General features: G+C 51.3%; 1 protein-coding gene across 1 annotated transcript in view; it reads right to left on the bottom strand.

Annotated features, from left to right (window-relative positions):
- LOC133351138 (fibropellin-3-like) overlaps positions 1–16,808 on the bottom strand; it is a 36,063-nt gene extending 19,255 nt beyond the window's left edge. The window contains exons 1-5 of the mRNA XM_061566122.1: positions 16,414–16,808; positions 3,918–4,113; positions 2,741–2,895; positions 1,377–1,499; positions 248–361 (exon numbers count right to left, since the gene is read on the bottom strand). Coding sequence (XP_061422106.1) covers positions 248–361; positions 1,377–1,499; positions 2,741–2,895; positions 3,918–4,113; positions 16,414–16,462 — 637 coding nt within the window. The 5' untranslated portion in view covers positions 16,463–16,808. The remainder of the gene's footprint in view (positions 1–247; positions 362–1,376; positions 1,500–2,740; positions 2,896–3,917; positions 4,114–16,413) is intronic.
- Between the last annotated feature and the right edge of the window lie 2,003 nt (positions 16,809–18,811).

The following is an 18,811-nucleotide window of genomic DNA, read 5'->3' as shown; positions in this document are numbered from 1 at the left end:
TCCTGCTGCTGCTATCAACAATAATTATTACATTTTGCCAGGTAAGGTCCACAGAGCCACACAGCTCTTTCTCAGAAGCCACCTGGCCACACGTGGCAGCTCAACAAAGTGGCTCGTCCACGCGTGGACACTCATCGCTGCAGTGCTGTGAAAGCACGCTGAGGGAAAACCCGGAGGATGCCACCACTACCTAGACCCCCCCAGATCTCCCCGCCGCCCCCCCCCCCCCCATGCCCTCTCCCCGTACCAGTCTCGCAGTTGGTCCCAATGAACCCCGGTACGCACACGCAGTCGTACGTGTTGATGCCATCCTCACACGTGCCGCCGTTCTGACAGGGGCGCGAGCTGCAGTCGTCCAGGTCTGGCGTGGAGAGAACACGGGGGAGACACGGAGCTGAGTGCTGGTAGTGGTGGTGGTAGTGATGGTGATAGTGATGGTGATGTTGGCGGTAGTGATGGTGATGTTGGTGGTAGTGATGGTGATGTTGGTGGTAGTGATGGTGATAGTGATGGTGGTAGTGATGGTGATAGTGATGGTAATGTTGGTGGTAGTGATGGTGATGTTGGTGGTAGTGATGGTGATAATGATGGTGATGTTGGTGGTAGTGCTGGTGATGTTGGTGGTAGTGATGGTTATAGTGATGGTGATGTTGGTTATGTTGGTGATAGTGATGGTGATATTGATGAAGATATTGATGGTGATGTTGGCGGTAGTGATGGTGATGTTGGTGGTAGTGAGGGTGATAGTGATGGTGGTGATAGTGATGGTGATGTTGGTGATAGTGATGTTGGTGTTGGTGAGGGTGATAGTGATGTTGGTGGTAGTGATGTTAGTGATGGTGATGTTGGTGGCAGTGATGGTGATATTGATGGTGATGTTGGTGATATTGATGGTGATGTTGGTGATATTGATGGTGATGTTGGTGGCAGTGATGGTGATATTGATGGTGATGTTGGTGATAGTGATGGTGATGTTGGTAATAGTGATGGTGATATTGATGGTGATGTTGGTGATAGTGATGGTGATAGTCAGGGTGATAGTGATGGCAGTGATAGTCATGGTGGTGATGGAGATGTTGATGATAGTGATGGTGGTGGTGATGATAGTGATGATGGTGATAGTGATAGTGGTGATGATGGTGGTGATGGTAGTGATGGTGGTGATGATGGTGGTGATGGTGGTGATAGTGATACAGGCGATGGAGACGTTGACGATAATGACGGTGGTGATGATAGTGATGGTGATGGCGGTGACAGTAAAAGTAACGACGAGAGTGATAGTAATGATGGTGATGGTGGTGATGATAGTGATGATAGTGGTGATGGTGGTGATGGTGGTGATGGTGATGAGGGCGATGTGTGCTGCAGGCACTGACTGATTTCACAGTTGAGGCCCTGCGTGCCCTCCACGCACGTGCAGATGTAACGCGCGATCCGGTTGCTGCATTGGCCGCCGAACTGGCACGGGTTTGAGTTGCATGGCGGGTTCGCTAGGAACACTGGCGGAGAGGCCACATCACCATCACCATCGACATCACCATCCACATCACCATCAACATCGACATCAACATCACCATCCACATCACCATCGGCATCAACATCACCATCAACATCACCATCCACATCACCATCGGCATCAACATCACCATCCACATCAACATCACCATCAGCATCACCATCGACATCACCGTCGACATCACCGTCCACATCGTCGTCGACATCACCGTCCACATCACCGTCCACATCACCGTCCACATTACCGTCCACATCGACATCAACATCACCGTCCACATCACCATCGACATCACCGTTGAGATCACCATCAACATTACCATCAACATCACCATCATCACCGTCATTCGCAGCAACAGCAGCAACAGAAGCAGCAGTCTCAGCGTCAATAATTTGTGACGCTAGGTCATTTCTGAAAGAAAGCTCCTACTTAGCAGCTCAGCGGGGCCTTACCTGGCAAAATGAATAACACATACATATGTAGTTGAGCAAAACATGTACGTGGTTTAGTGTTAACTGGCGATCACGATTTAGAGCAGCAGGAGATGTTGGTGCTGATGGGGCGTGGTGGTGTTGAGGACGTGTGTATGTGGGTCGTGCTGGCAGGGCTGCTAGGGGACCGTCCATAAATGACGTCACGCGATTTTGGACGATTATTGACCCCCCCCCCCCTCCGTCACGCGACGTCACAAAAAGTCAGACCCCCCACCTCAAATATGACGTCACAAAGCTCTGCCCCCCCCAAGAAAATATAAAACATGCTATAAATCGCTTTAAACTATTGTCATTGTAGTGCGTATTTAATGTGCCGCAGCACTCTGATGTTGTAGGAGAAAACATTTTTTTTTTAAGTTGCGCATTTCGATGTGACGTCACAGTTCTCAAACCCCCCCCCTGCCTCGTCACACATCGTCACAAATGTCTGACCCCCCCCCCCCCCCCGCTGCTAGACGTCATGACGAATATCAGTGGCGAATATTTGAACCGGTCCTGGGCCTCCTCTAGGTCGACTCAGCAGCAAATGAATGCCTAGTGCGGTGTGTAAACATCGCCACTGGGGAGACAAAGGCGGTCGGGCGTGGTTGCTGGCCACCCACCCCGTCGTGTGCTACAGTGCCGGTAGCCTTCATAGGAGCTCGTAACTCACGGCACTTGTCCCCCAACAGTCTGTGACGGGCTACGCATGGGGGGGGGGCCTGTGGTCTTCGTGGGCAGGGTGTGCGCGTACCCTCATACTGCGCGGCCCACCCCTCGCCCGTGACGGAGTCGTCGCTGGTGAAGGTGAGCGTGGTGCGGCCCCGTCCCGTCACGGGGTTGTACCGCGAGAGGTCATTGCCGCACATCAGCTGGGACGTGTTTGTGCCCTCCATGCGCACCTCCAGCCTGCACGCACACACGCAGCACACACACACACACGCGCAACACATACACACGCGCAGCACACACACACACGCAGCACACACACACGCAGCACACACACGCGCAGCACACACACACACGCAGCACACACACGCAGCACACACACACGCAGCACACACACACGCAGCACACACACGCAGCACACACACGCGCAGCACACACACGCGCAGCACACACACGCGCAGCACACACACACGCGCAGCACACACACACGCAGCACACACGCAGCACACACGCAGCACACACACAGCACACACACACGCAGCACACACGGAGCACACACGCGCAGCACATACACACAACACACACACACGCAGCACACACGCGCAGCACACACACGCGCAGCACACACACACACAGCGCCCGGACAGGCGTGTCTATAGTTAACGGTGGCGAGATGTTAACTACCTCGCCTTGTATACAGAAGGTCGTGGGTTCGATCCCGACCCTGAAAACACACGTTTAGAGTATTTGGCTGTGATAAATTTACACATGATAAACCACTTCGTTGAGCTATCATTTGTGCCTGGGTCACTTCTAAAAAAGAGCTACAAAGCTCAGAGGGCCTTATCTGGTGGAATATAAAATAATAGAAGTTAAATCTTGTGTGGCACAGTGGTAACACTTGTGGCTCACAGCAACAGGAGCCTCGGTTCGACTCCCGTCCGGGGAGACTTTTTGCGTGCAGTGGTGTGTGTGTGTGTTCTATCTCTCTCTCCGCGGGTTTCGTCTGTCATCTCCGAGTTAAGTTCCACAACCAGAAAGACCCCATCCAATGTAACCGATATCGGACAAAACTTCCCAAAGGCGAAAAATCACCCGGGGAAAATAAATGTTTCGTACAACTGCGGGATCTCATACGGCGGCGACCTCATACGGCGGCGTTGTCGTCGTCGTCGTCAACGTCATCATCGTCGTCATCATCATCATCGTCGTCGTCGTCATCGTCGCCGTCGTCACGAACGTGCGAGCGACGTTACTCGTACCTGTCAAAGATGCACTGCGGGTGCGGCTCCACGTCCACCATGGTGAGCGTCACGCGCACGCGGTCCGCGTCCGTCACCGGGATGAGCCACTCGCAGTTGGCGTTGTTGGGGTACACGTCGGGCCGCCCCACCGACTCGATCTCCCCCGTCAGCTCGTCCAGGGTGTTCCCGCACGGCGCCTGCGCCACTGCGCCCTCTACAGAGACAACAACAATACCGGGGCTCCTCTACTTATGAACAGTCGACTTACGGATTTTCAGAGATACGAACAAATCTGTCTGTACGTCCAGTTGCCTGTTCGGATCAAGAGTCGTAAGTTCAAACGCTGCGCAACAGATGGCGGCGGTGGCATCTACAACTGCAGAACGTGAAGAACCAGTGGCATCTACATCTGCAGAACGTGAACAACCAGTGGCATCTACAACTGCAGAACGTGAAGAACCAATGGCATCTACATCTGCAGAACGTGAACAACCAGTGGCATCTACATGTACAGGAGATTATGTTACTTTTAAAGCCCCGTGTTTAGTGTACATGCCGTACAACATATTTGGAATCAACAGAAGTGAAGTTGGACTTACGAACAGACCACTGGAACTCGTTCGCAAGTAGAGGTTTCCCTTCACAAATGTTTTTACCACGTAAGGCCCACTGAGCTATACAGCTCTTCTTTTCACAAGTGGCCTGGCTACAAATGATAAGCTCAACAAATTGGCTCATCGTGTGGACATTTATAGCAGCTAAATGCTCTGAAGCAGTGGTTCTCACCCTTTACTGCAGCCTTGTACCAATTTGGTTCTCTCAATCGTAAAAAATATGTAAAATGTTACTAAATACATCGGGGTTGATGAAACAAAGTAGTTTTACTTACGTGTCCGTGCTTAATTTGTATTTTCGATTATTTACCTTCTAAAAATATTTGGCCATGTCTCGCATTCCCAGAAAGGGCATCTCGCACTCACAGGGGTTGCGTGCCCCCCAGGTTAAGAACCGCTGCTCTAAACGCACAGTGATGTTGATTCTAAATGTGGAGGGAAAAACCGAAGGACCCGGAGAAAAATCCACGCCCCCTTTGGCCAGACCGTTGGGGCGAGGAGGTCTCGCTGTGAGCGCGTGGCGGCGCCCGTCAAAGGCCCGTCGCTTGGGCGCACGAGGGGTTCAGTGTGGCCGGAAAACGACCCAAAAAGAACAGTCCCTGCCCGGCCACCTTTTGTCTGCCCACATAAATATTTCGTCACCGATGCTGGCCGTGAGCGGGAAGCCAACTAGCGTCGCAGGGGGTTCGTGGCACTAATCATTGCGCCTCCGCTCCCTCCACGCACACGGCGCAAATCGCACGCAGACACCGCGACGACGCTCGCGGTGCCACGGGACGGACAGGTGGACCGGCACCACTTTGCCGATGAGGGGGTCGCTCAACCAGCACTCGAAGACCGGTCATCCTCGCAGCAGCGGATTTTGGCTCACCATCGAACAAAGACGGTGGTCACCGCATCGCGCGACGCTTTCAGACGCTCTTCTGTGGCCGTCTGGAACGCTCTTCCTTCTGACATTCGGAAGCCACTGGGAGCTTTGCACTTTTAAATCATCATCTTGATTGACAAATACATTTCTTTAGAACTGCATTGTGTTTAGTTTGTTGTCCTTCCCCCAGCACCTCCCATTAGCGCGGTTGGTTACGCAGGGTGCAAACTAACTTCAACATACACACGTACAACTCCCTTCACCCCAGCCACCCGCGCTGTCGACTCCCTGCTTGCTGCTGCCCCCTGTTCAAGTCCAGACTCAAGGCCTTCTTGTCCTGCCTCTTAACTGTCTCTCCACGTCTACAGAGTGAGCATGCGCTCTGGCGCTGGAGGCAAGCTTTACAAACCCTGCATTGCATCGCGACACAAGGCAAGTGGAAGCTATTCTGGAGGGTTTATATACCGGGCATTTCAAAGTGCTATCCGAAGCAGATGATTGTTTCCGAGAGACGTAGGCTCGCAAGCTCAGACGTCGCGCATGAATTATTCCATTCGTGGCCTTTTACTACATTGACCTCTCACCACTTTCCCGTGACCCCTTCTCCCCTTTTGTCTTCGTCATCTTTCTCCTTTACCTGTCCCGGTCCCATATAACCACATCGCCGGCGAGCGAGCCACGCCACACACCGCCCCTGGCGATATCGCTGCAAAGCCACGTGGCAGCGTCGTCTGCTGCCGCCTTCGGTTTGTTTGTTTGAAGCGTCCTTGTTGTTATCGTTATTGTCGTTGGTGTTGGTGTTGTTTTTGTAGTTGTTGTCGTAACTACCGGCGAAACGTCGCAGTACTCGAATTGTAAATGTCATGGGTTTCACTCTCCAACACACACGTTACGTGACAACAACCTCACCTATTGGGCTCATTCGGTGGCGGTGGTGGGTTAACGACACATTTATACTTATGTGATCAAACCCAGAATCTCCTATGAATAACATTGGTCGTGTTAATTTAAATATGAGATGCATACACAACTGATGTTTACATGCAGTACGAAAGAAGAATTATTTGCTAGATGTTTCTCCACATTGGCGGGGCAGTGAGCACAATCTCTATGCCCTCCCCCCCCCCTTCACAACGCCATGCCGCACCAATCTCGGAATGTCTCCGTCCGTGATCGGTGCTCCGCACCGGGTTCGCGTGGACTTGAAATAAAAACTTTCAAAGAAAAAAAGATGCAATCCAAACAACACATGGACTGTGTGGGAAACCGAGGTGGGGCTGCTCGACACCAACAAACTTTGAATCCCCTGCAACTTAAAACCACAACATTTAAAAAAAAGTACATGTTGTGGTTTCCCGCTGCAACACACCAGTGGGCTAAAGCAGTGAACTAATTGTCTTTTGTCAATGTGACACTTTTTACTGATTGGCCGTGTCGGCTGGTGGAGGGTTACGACACATTTATAAATAACGCGATCTAAACCCAAAAACGTTGATTACGAGGGAGAAACACAAACAAGTAGACAAAAATAATTGTTTTGCCCGTGTTGAAACGGCTGTACGCCGTATGGACCTGAAAACTCAATTTCCCCGTACAGTAGAAGAATACGGGGTAGTCCGTGTGGGTTGACAGCTGTACCAACATCATTCTCTGCGATATTTGATATTCGCGAGCACCTCCGAAACGCATCCGCCGCGCATCACGAGGCAACGCTCCGCTGTAGAACTGATGAACACCCGCAGCTCGGCACCACGAGGAGTAGAGGCGGTTCGCGCAAAAGGGCAGCAGCAGGCCAGGTGAGCTTGGAGAGGGCAGGGAGGCCGGGATGGACAGGGACGAGGAGGGCACGGCTCGAGATGGGCAGCAGGGAGAGGGAGGGAGGGAGATGATGAGAGAGGGTGATGGTGATGATGAGAGGGTGATGGTGATGATGAGATGGTGATGATGATGCTAGGGGGATGATGATGGTGATGATGAGAGGGTGATGGTGAAATGGTGATGATGATGATGCTAGGGGGATGATGATGATGATGATGAGATGGTGATGATGATGATGCTAGGGGGATGATGATGATGATGATATGGTGATAATGATGATGCTAGGGGGATGATGATGATGGTGATGATGAGAGGGGAGGAAACGGAGGGAGAAGAGCGAGCAGGAAGGAGGGAGCTGCAGAGATGGAGAGCGGCGTCTGTTTCCACAGTGGGCGGGGAGAGAGGGGAGGGGTTCAGAGTGGGAGTGGCCACAAGTCACGTGATTCACATGAGTCTCAGGTTGATTGGGATAAAGAGATGTAAATAAGTAATACGGGTTTTTTGCGTTAGTTCGCGTACAAAACCCCTGTATTATGCATGATATTGGTCGCGAAAGCCTACGTGTTAAACTGAATAATTATATTATTGAGTAGAGTCCTCAAACATTACGTTACGATGGTGGGAATAGATTGATAAAATACGCGAGCACACACATCGAACACTTAGACGTGAGGGGCGAGCCACGTCTGAAGCACTCCTTGGTTGCCCTCGGCTAAAATAACGATGGCAGCACGGTGAGTGTACCACTACTCTCACCACCAGCAGCATGGTGAGTGTACCACTACCCTCACCACCACCACCAGCACGGTGAGGCAGTGTACCACTACTTTCACCACCACCACCAGCATGGTGAAGGAGTGTACCACTACCCTCACCACCACCACCACCAGCAGCATGGTGAAGGAGTGTACCACTACCCTCACCACCACCACCACCACCAGCATGGTGAAGGAGTGTACCACTACCCTCACCACCACCAGCAGCAGCATGGTGAAGGAGTGTACCACTACCCTCACCACCACCACCAGCATGGTGAAGGAGTGTACCACTACCCTCACCACCACCACCACCAGCATGGTGAAGGAGTGTACCACTACCCTCACCACCACCAGCAGCATGGTGAGTGTACCACTACCCTCACCACCACCAGCAGCAGCATGGTGAGTGTACCACTACCCTCACCACCACCACCACCACCAGCATGGTGAGTGTACCACTACCCTCACCACCACCACCACCAGCATGGTGAGTGTACCACTACCCTCACCACCACCACCAGCATGGTGAGTGTACCACTACCCTCACCACCACCACCACCAGCAGCATGGTGAAGGAGTGTACCACCACCCTCACCACCACCACCACCAGCAGCATGGTGAGTGTACCACTACCCTCACCACCATCACCACCAGCATAGTGAGTGTACCACTACCCTCACCACCACCATCACCAGCATGGTGAGTGTACCACTACCCTCACCACCATCACCACCAGCATGGTGAGTGTACCACTACCCTCACCACCACCACCACCAGCATGGTGAGTGTACCACTACCCTCACCACCATCACCACCAGCATGGTGAGTGTACCACTACCCTCACCACCACCACCAGCAGCACGGTGAGTGTACCACTACCCTCACCACCACCACCACCAGCATGGTGAGTGTACCACTACCCTCACCACCATCACCACCAGCATGGTGAGTGTACCACTACCCTCACCACCACCACCACCAGCATGGTGAGTGTACCACTACCCTCACCACCACCACCAGCAGCACGGTGAGTGTACCACTACCCTCACCACCACCACCACCAGCATGGTGAGTGTACCACTACCCTCACCACCACCACCAGCAGCAGCATGGTGAGTGTACCACTACCCTCACCACCACCACCAGCATGGTGAAGGAGTGTACCACTACCCTCACCACCACCACCACCAGCATGGTGAAAGAGTGTACCACCACCCTCACCACCACCACCAGCAGCATGGTGAAGGAGTGTACCACCACCCTCACCACCACCAGCAGCAGCATGGTGAAAGAGTGTACCACTACCCTCACCACCACCACCACCAGCAGCATGGTGAAGGAGTGTACCACCACCCTCACCACCACCACCAGCAGCACGGTGAAGGAGTGTACCACCACCCTCACCACCACCATCACCAGCGTGGTGAAGGAGTGTACCACCACCCTCACCACCACCACCAGCAGCATGGTGAAGGAGTGTACCACCACCCTCACCACCACCACCACCAGCATGGTGAAGGAGTGTACCACCACCCTCACCACCACCATCACCAGCATGGTGAAGGAGTGTACCACTACCCTCACCACCACCACCAGCAGCATGGTGAAGGAGTGTACCACTACCCTCACCACCACCACCACCAGCGTGGTGAAGGAGTGTACCACTACCCTCACCACCACCACCACCAGCAGCATGGTGAAGGAGTGTACCACTACCCTCACCACCACCACCAGCATGGTGAAGGAGTGTACCACCACCCTCACCACCACCACCAGCAGCATGGTGAAGGAGTGTACCACCACCCTCACCACCACCACCACCAGCATGGTGAAGGAGTGTATCACTACCCTCACCACCACCACCACCAGCAGCATGGTGAAGGAGTGTACCACTACCCTCACCACCACCACCAGCAGCACGGTGAAGGAGTGTACCACCACCCTCACCACCACCATCACCAGCGTGGTGAAGGAGTGTACCACTACCCTCACCACCACCACCAGCAGCATGGTGAAGGAGTGTACCACTACCCTCACCACCACCATCACCAGCAGCATGGTGAAGGAGTGTACCACTACCCTCACCACCACCACCACCAGCAGCACGGTGAAGGAGTGTACCACTACCCTCACCACCACCATCACCAGCAGCATGGTGAAGGAGTGTACCACTACCCTCACCACCACCACCACCAGCAGCACGGTGAAGGAGTGTACCACTACCCTCACCACCACCATCACCAGCAGCATGGTGAAGGAGTGTACCACTACCCTCACCACCACCACCACCAGCAGCACGGTGAAGGAGTGTACCACTACCCTCACCACCACCACCACCAGCATGGTGAAGGAGTGTACCACCACCACCACCACCAGCATGGTGAAGGAGTGTACCACTACCCTCACCACCACCACCAGCATGGTGAAGGAGTGTACCACTACCCTCACCACCACCAGCAGCAGCATGGTGAAGGAGTGTACCACTACCCTCACCACCACCACCACCAGCGTGGTGAAGGAGTGTACCACTACCCTCACCACCACCACCACCAGCATGGTGAGTGTACCACTACCCTCACCACCACCAGCAGCATGGTGAAGGAGTGTACCACTACCCTCACCACCACCACCACCAGCGTGGTGAAGGAGTGTACCACTACCCTCACCACCACCACCAGCAGCATGGTGAAGGAGTGTACCACTACCCTCACCACCACCACCAGCATGGTGAAGGAGTGTACCACTACCCTCACCACCACCACCACCAGCATGGTGAAGGAGTGTACCACTACCCTCACCACCACCACCACCAGCAGCATGGTGAAGGAGTGTACCACTACCCTCACCACCACCACCACCAGCGTGGTGAAGGAGTGTACCACTACCCTCACCACCACCACCAGCAGCATGGTGAAGGAGTGTACCACTACCCTCACCACCACCAGCAGCAGCATGGTGAAGGAGTGTGCCACTACCCTCACCACCACCACCACCACCAGCATGGTGAAGGAGTGTACCACTACCCTCACCACCACAACCAGCAGCAGCATGGTGAAGGAGTGTACCACTACCCTCACCACCACCAGCAGCAGCATGGTGAAGGAGTGTACCACTACCCTCACCACCACCACCAGCATGGTGAAGGAGTGTACCACTACCCTCACCACCACCACCAGCAGCAGCATGGTGAAGGAGTGTACCACTACCCTCACCACCACCAGCAGCAGCATGGTGAAGGAGTGTACCACTACCCTCACCACCACCACCACCACCAGCATGGTGAAGGAGTGTACCACTACCCTCACCACCACCACCAGCAGCAGCATGGTGAAGGAGTGTACCACTACCCTCACCACCACCACCAGCATGGTGAAGGAGTGTACCACTACCCTCACCACCACCAGCAGCATGGTGAAGGAGTGTACCACTACCCTCACCACCACCACCACCAGCAGCATGGTGAAGGAGTGTACCACTACCCTCACCACCCTCACCACCCTCACCACCACCAGCAGCGTGGTGAAGGAGTGTACCACTACCCTCACCACGAGCATGGCGCTGCAGTGGCTAGGAGATGTTAATTACCTTAACCAATATGCAGGAGGTCGTAGGTTCGATCCCGACCCTAACGCCGGCTGCAAATTTGGAGTTTGTATCTCTCTCCCCCCGTGGTCACGTGGATTTTTCTCCGGCTCCTCCGGGTTTTCCCCTTCACATTTAGAATCGACATCACGCGTTCGAAGTATTTTCTTGCCTATAATTTTCACGTGAAGATAAGCCACTTATTTGAGCTATCCCATGTAACCAAGTAGCTTCTGAAAAATAGCTACTTTTTATAGCTCAGTGGGCCTTACTTGGTAAAATGTAAAATAGTTTAGTTTCGTTGAGCAAACCATTATCAGCATCCATTTGTTTTTACGGCCGAGAGGAGTGAACTATTGAGAAGACGTGGCCCCATAAAAAAAAACTGGAACCAGTAAAGTGATGACACATCGAGTGGTACGGACCAGTGAAACATCTGGACTGGGCTTGTGGACTCCAAGGCAAGAACCAAACTCGACTAAATTATTACAAATTTTTACCAGGTAAGGCCCACTGAGCTGCTCTACAGCTCTTTTTCAGCAGCGACCTGGCCACAAATGATAGCCCAACGAAGTGGCTTATTGTCACGTGGAAATGTATTGCAGCCAAAAAAAATCCTCTGAACGCGTGAAGTGGATACTAAACGTGGAGAGACAAACCGGAGGATCCGGAGAAAAATCCATGTGACCACGAAGAGGGAGAGACACACAAACTCTAAATATACAGCAGGTGTCAGGGTCGGCGTCGAACCCACGAGCTCCTGCACATCAGGCGAAGTAGTTAACATCTCCTAGCCACCGTGATGATAATGAGGGAGAGACACGCAAACTCCAAATATACAGCAGGTGTCAGGGTCGGCGTCGAACCCACGACCTCATGTACACCAGGCGAAGTAGTTAACATCTCCTAGCCACCGTGATGATAATGAGGGAGAGACACGCAAACTCTAAATATACAGCAGGTGTCAGGGTCGAGATGGAACCCACGACCTCCTGCACACCAGGTGAGGTAGTTCACATCTCGCCACCGTGGCCAGTCAATTGGGATGACGCACGGTAAACATCGCCCAGCCCCCGTGACACTCCCGCCCATCGTGTCCGTGAATCAGCGACAGCCAGAGGTCGCAATCGGGTACCCGATACCCGTACCCTACCCGATACCCGGCTACCCGTTTGCGATCCTGGTGCGCCCGGGTACGGGTACGGGTTAGGAATCAAAACCCGTTTGCGACCTCTGGCGACAGCGCCTGGCTCTCAGGGGAATGCCGTGAAGGCCCAATGTAGCCCATCGCCAGTTTCACCATTGGCCAGGCACGGAGATCGGTGATTGATGATGATAGGCTGATTTGAACTCGGTTCCTCGTGAGTCGAGTGCGATACACCGCCAAGGTTTGAAGTTTTCGTGACTGCAAGGATCCATCCTCTTTGGTTCTTTCGGTAAAGACACGTAGGTAAAGAAAAAAAATTAAATCACGACGTTTCGGACACAACACAAGCGTCCGTCACCAGGTGGGACAACCACAGCAAGAAGCAGCTGCTGAAATAGGCAGAAGACTCCAGAAGATTTCAGCAGCTGCTTGTTGTGTTGGACGCTTGTGTTGTGTCCGAAACGTCGTGATTTAATTTATTTTATTTTCTTTACCTACGTGACTTTACCGAAAGAACCAAAGAGTGTACAACCACCAAAGCTTCCAATTTTGTTTTTGTATTGACCACTCGCCACTTCAACTCAGGCAATCTGAGTCGGTGTAATATAGTTAAATCTGATTTGAAAACCAAATTTCTTTTCAAGTGGCCTTCCCTCTCTAGTTTGGTCGGTTCTGTTTTTGTTTCCTGCTTTTCATTCATTGCGCATTGTGATCCTAGGATAGAATGCGCGTTATAAATTAGAATAATTGTCATTCACGAGGCCTGATTAATGCTGCAATGCCGCAGGGGGGCTTTTGCACAAAATGTGCTTTTGGGTTTTAAATAGTTGAATATTATTTTCGACGCGGATTAAACAATAAAAAAACCATTGTTATTCAACAGCTCATAAAGATTTGATGTCGGGTGTTAGCTTTTTACAAAAAAAGAAGAGGTGAGCATTTCCCAGTGCACGTTTTGGGCAGTGAAACACTTTTGACTTCTCAACTCAACGTATCTAACACTCGAGCAAGCAAAGGATGCTGCCACTTCGTGAGATATCACGAGGTGGTACTCATTTTAATCGCCCAGAAGGAATTACGATGGCGATGATGATGATGGGCCTCAGCCAATGATGGGAATCCACCTTGGCTACAGTGTGGCAACATCCTCAGCACAATACTCCAGCAGATGCAACAGATGGCTCGGGGGTAGGTACAGCTCACTACTTCAGTGGGGTGGGAATGCGAGGTCTGACTGTGGTCTCCCCTCCTTTCTCCCGACTCACCTTGTACTGAAATAACTGACGGATATTTTAACCCCGTATAACAATAGTATGTGAGGCTCTAACTAAAAATATTATTTTAGTTTCACCGTGTGTTGGATTTAGGAAGATAGTCTCATGGTGACAGTATTAAAAAAATATGTAACGGTACAATACTCACTATTAAGTTATCGTGCGTCTTGCTTGCATGCGCTTATCAGTAAAAAAAATAATCTGGCTGTTAAGTCACTAACACCAGCAATAGCGCTGCTAGATTTTACACTGTGTGCATTTTTTCGGCAATGTAATTTTTTAAACTTGTAACCATGTGTTTTTTGGGGCATTTATGGTTCACTGTTGGACTATTTAAAAATAAATCTTGTTAATCTGTTCATTCTGGACCCCCTCGTGGCCGTCTGGGCCCCCTACGCGTCACACGACTCTGCAACCTTCTCCCCCCCCTCCACCCATCGTTACGCCCTTTGGGTATGGATTACCCACTTATCCACACCCCGCCACACATACGGGGAAGTAACACTCAGAGTCCCACACAAACAGGTCCACGAACTCACTCGCTGCTTTGCCATGTCCCGTCCAAACTCCCTGCTCAAAGCCCACCAACACCTGCCAGGATTTCCCAGGCAGTCTCCCATGCAAAGTTCTAGAGGGACTCATCTACTTACGAACATTCGACTTACGAACTTTCAGAGATACAAACAAACCTGTCCAGTTGCTTGTTCGGACAGAGAATCGTATGTTAAACCGCCACGCAATAGATGGCGGTAATGGCATCTGCATCTGAATAGAATAAAGAACCAGTGACATCTACATCTGCAGAACATGATGAACCAGTGGCATCTACATCTGCAGAACATGAAGAACCAGTGGCATCTACATCTGCAGAACATGATGAACCAGTGGCATCTACATCTGCAGAACATGATGAACCAGTGGCATCTACATTTGCAGAACATGAAGAACCAGTGCCATCTACATCTGCAAAACGTGAAGGACCAGTGTAATCTACATCTGCAGAACATAAAGAACCAGTGGCATCTACATCTGCAGAACGTGAAGAACCAGTGGCATCTATATCCGCAGAACGTAAAGAACCAGTGGCATCTACATCCGCAGAACATGAACCACCAGTGGCATCTACATCTGCAGAACATGAAGAACCAGTGGCATCTACATCCGCAGAACTCGAAGAACCAGTGGCATCTACATCTGCAGAACGTGAAGAACCAGTGGCATCTACATCTGCATAACGTGAAGAACCAGTGGCATTTACATCCGCAAAACATGAATAACCAGTGGCATCTACATCTGCAGAACGTGAAGAACCAGTGGCATCTACATCTGCAGAACGTGAAAAACCAGTGGCATCTACATCTGCAGAACATAAAGAACCAGTGGCATCTACATCTGCAGAAGATGAAGAACAGTGACATCTACATCTGCAGAACATGAAGAACCAGTGGCATCTACATCTGCAGAACATGAATAACCAGTGGCATCTACATCTGCAGAACGTGAAGAACCAGTGGCATCTACATCTGCAGAACATGAAGAACCAGTGGCATCTACATCTGCAGAAGATGAAGAACAGTGACATCTACATCTGCAGAACATGAAGAATCAGTGGCATCTACATCTGCAGAACATGAAGAACCATCTACATTTACAGAAGATTATATAACTATAGAAGCCATCCCCCGTGTTTAGTGTACATGCCGTGCAACATACAATATTTGGAATCAACACGAGTGAAGTTGGACTTACGAACAAATCGACTTACGTACATTCCTCTGGAACCCTAACTCGTTCGTAAGTAGAGGAGTCCCTGTACTAACCAAGGTCGACACCTACTTAGCTTGTATAAATCACAACGAATTTCTTTAAAGGCGCTTTTTTTAATCAAGAGGGGCACTATACACCCATTATTATTATCCCGCCATTAAAACTTGAAAATCCACGGAAAATAATTAGGCTGATCTGCAACTACACATTTTTCGTAAAAAAATAGAGTTTTCATCGATGCAAGCCAGTCTGACTCAATAGGTGAACGCTTTAAGTTCAGTTTAGCACGTAGGCTGTCGCGACCAATATAATCCATAATAGAGACCAGAGGAGGATGTCTCCATAGTTCTGGCTGTCGCCTGATGGTGCTGGTTGAAATTACTGGCGAAACGTCACGCTGTGGGTTCACTCTCCAACACACCGGTGTGCTGAGCGAGCAACGAATTGGCAAGTTTTGTTTACGTGACAGACTTTACTATGTCGGGTGGTAGTTAGTTTAATGACACATTTATATTCACGCGATAGAAGCCACACAAAGACCTTAATCATTATCTAAGTTCCCTTTTTCTAAACTTTGGACCGCCAAAAGCGGTCCCGGTCCCTTTATCCACGGAGCCCCTGAGATCCCGAGGAATAACAACGACGACGACGATGATGATGACGACACTGAACGCCGCGCGACTCACCGTTGAGAAAGCAGAGGATGAAGAGCAGAAGGATTCTTGAAATCTTCATCGTGCTCCCCGTCCCTGGCTTCTTCTTCTTCCTCCTCTGCCGCCGCGGCCGCTGCCGCTCTTGTCACGTCGCAACAATCTTAGCGGCGTGCGCACAGGGACACTCCGCGCAGCATCACGCACCACGGCACCATGAAACAGCCCCCAGCAGGTGCCCAAATAGCCTCCTAGGCCATTGCCAAAGCCGCGCTCCGGGCAGCAGCAGCACCAGCTCTACGTTTGGTGTTGCGCCGATGATGGCCAAGAAGGAGGGGGGGGGGGGGAGAGGTTAAAGGGCAGCAAAGCAAGTCCCCTCTTCCATAGAGGATGCAATCGATTGGCACATTGAAAAAAGGGCCCTTACGATTGTTGCCACAAGCACTCACGGCGCTAATGAACATCGCCTCTCTCGCGCTCTCCCTCTCTCCTTCTCCCCCTCTCGCTCTCTTTTTTTACGATCAGAGGAAACAAGAAAATGCTCGGTGTAGTCGGCACTTTGTTTTTTTGGGTTTTTTTAATGCTTTGCTTTATGTAACCAACCCCCCCCTTTTTTAATGAAATATTTAACAAAATATTTCTTGCTCTCCTCTCCTTACCCCTGCCCTCTCTCACTACCTCCCTCTCTGGCCCCCCCCTCTCTGTACCCCCTCTCTTGCTACTCCATGTCGCTCTCTCTCTCGCGCTCCCTCCTCCCCTTCTCGCTCTCTCGTTCTCACTCTCCCCTCCCTCGCTCCCCACGATTTTCCGTCGCGTGCCGCCACCGTTCCCATTGTCTGGGGGCCACGCGTGGGACGCCCCCACCGCTCACTCCCATTGGCCGCGTCACCCACCCCCTCTAACCCCCACACCGAGCCAGCGGGGAGGGGGCGAGATGGGGTGGGGGGTGAGAGGGGGGTACATCAGAGTTTATAATCACCAATTCCACGTCTTTTCAAACAAAACGATGTATTAATTAAACAAACAATGAGTAACTAAGGTTCAGTGTATGTGAAAAAGTAAGTGAACCCCTGGTTTCATTAGATCAATTAAGATAATAATTAGAATCAGGAGTTTAAATAATGAGGAAGATCTTCATGTGGAGGGACAAACCGGAGGATCCGAAGAAAAATCCACGTGACCACGAAGAGGGAGAGACACGCAAACTCCAAATATACAGCAGGTGTCAGGGTCGGCGTCGAACCCACGAGCTCCTGCACACCAGGCGAGGTAGTTAACATCTCCTAGCCACCGTGATGATAATGAGAAAGAGACACGCAATCTCCAAATATACAGCAGCAGGCGTCAGGGTCGAGATGAAACCAACCACCTCCTGCACACCAGGTGAGGTAGTTCACATCTCGCCACCGTGGCCTGTCAATTGGGATGACGCATGGTAAACATCGCCCAGCCCCCGTGACACTCCCGCCCATCGTGTCCGTGAATCAGCGACAGCCCCTGGCGCTCAGGGGAATGCCGTGCAGGCCCAATGTAGCCCATGAGTTTGGGAGGCCTCACCCTACATAAAGATCAGAAACTTCGTGAGTTTTGTCTTCACTCCATAGAGGTGCGTGGAAACAAGTCATGCCGCGATTAAAATACATCTCTGAAGACCTCAGAAAAAGAGTTATTGATGCTCATCAATCCGGAAAGGGTTACAAAACCAATTCTAATGATTTGGGGCTCCACCAATTCATTGTCAGACCGATCGTCTACACATAGAGAAAGTTCAAGAGCACAATCACTCTACCCAGGAGCAGTCGTCCTACCAAACTATATCCAAGAACAAACCTGAAAATCATCAAGGAAGTCACAAAGAACCGCAGAGAAACATCCAAGGATCTGCAGGCCACTCTCGCCTTGGCTAATGTGAGTGTTCATGGCTCAACTATGAGAAAAAGACTTTGCAAGAATGGTGTTCATGGAAGGGCAGCAAGGAAAAACCCACCGCTCTCCACAAAGAACATTGCTGCCGGTCTGAAATTCGCCAAAGAGCACGTGAGATGATCCACAACACTTCTGGAACAATGGTCTCTGGACAGGCGAGTCAAAGGTTGAAATGTTTGGCCTCAATGAGAGACGTGATGTTTGGCTCAAACCAAACGCTGCTTTTGAACATAAGCACCTCATCCCAAGCATCAAGGGTGGTGGTGGTGGTTATGGTGGTGGTGGTTATGGTGGTGGTGGTTGTGGTGGTGGTGGTGGGAATGCGACGGTCTGTGGCTGTTTTTCTGCCTCAGGAGGACCTGTACGGCTTGCCATCATGGACATAACCATGCATTCTGCATTGTATATCGGTATTGTACACTGAGAGGCCATAGAGATTTAATAAAAAACATTTAAAAACATTTATTTCACCAGGTGAGGCCTCACTGAGCTGCTATGCAGTTATTTT

Source organism: Lethenteron reissneri, chromosome 5 (genome assembly GCF_015708825.2).
Source record: "Lethenteron reissneri isolate LAM-NWPU_2019-01 chromosome 5, ASM1570882v1, whole genome shotgun sequence".
Taxonomy (NCBI): domain Eukaryota; kingdom Metazoa; phylum Chordata; class Hyperoartia; order Petromyzontiformes; family Petromyzontidae; genus Lethenteron; species Lethenteron reissneri.
This window is presented reverse-complemented; position numbering and strand designations above follow the sequence as displayed.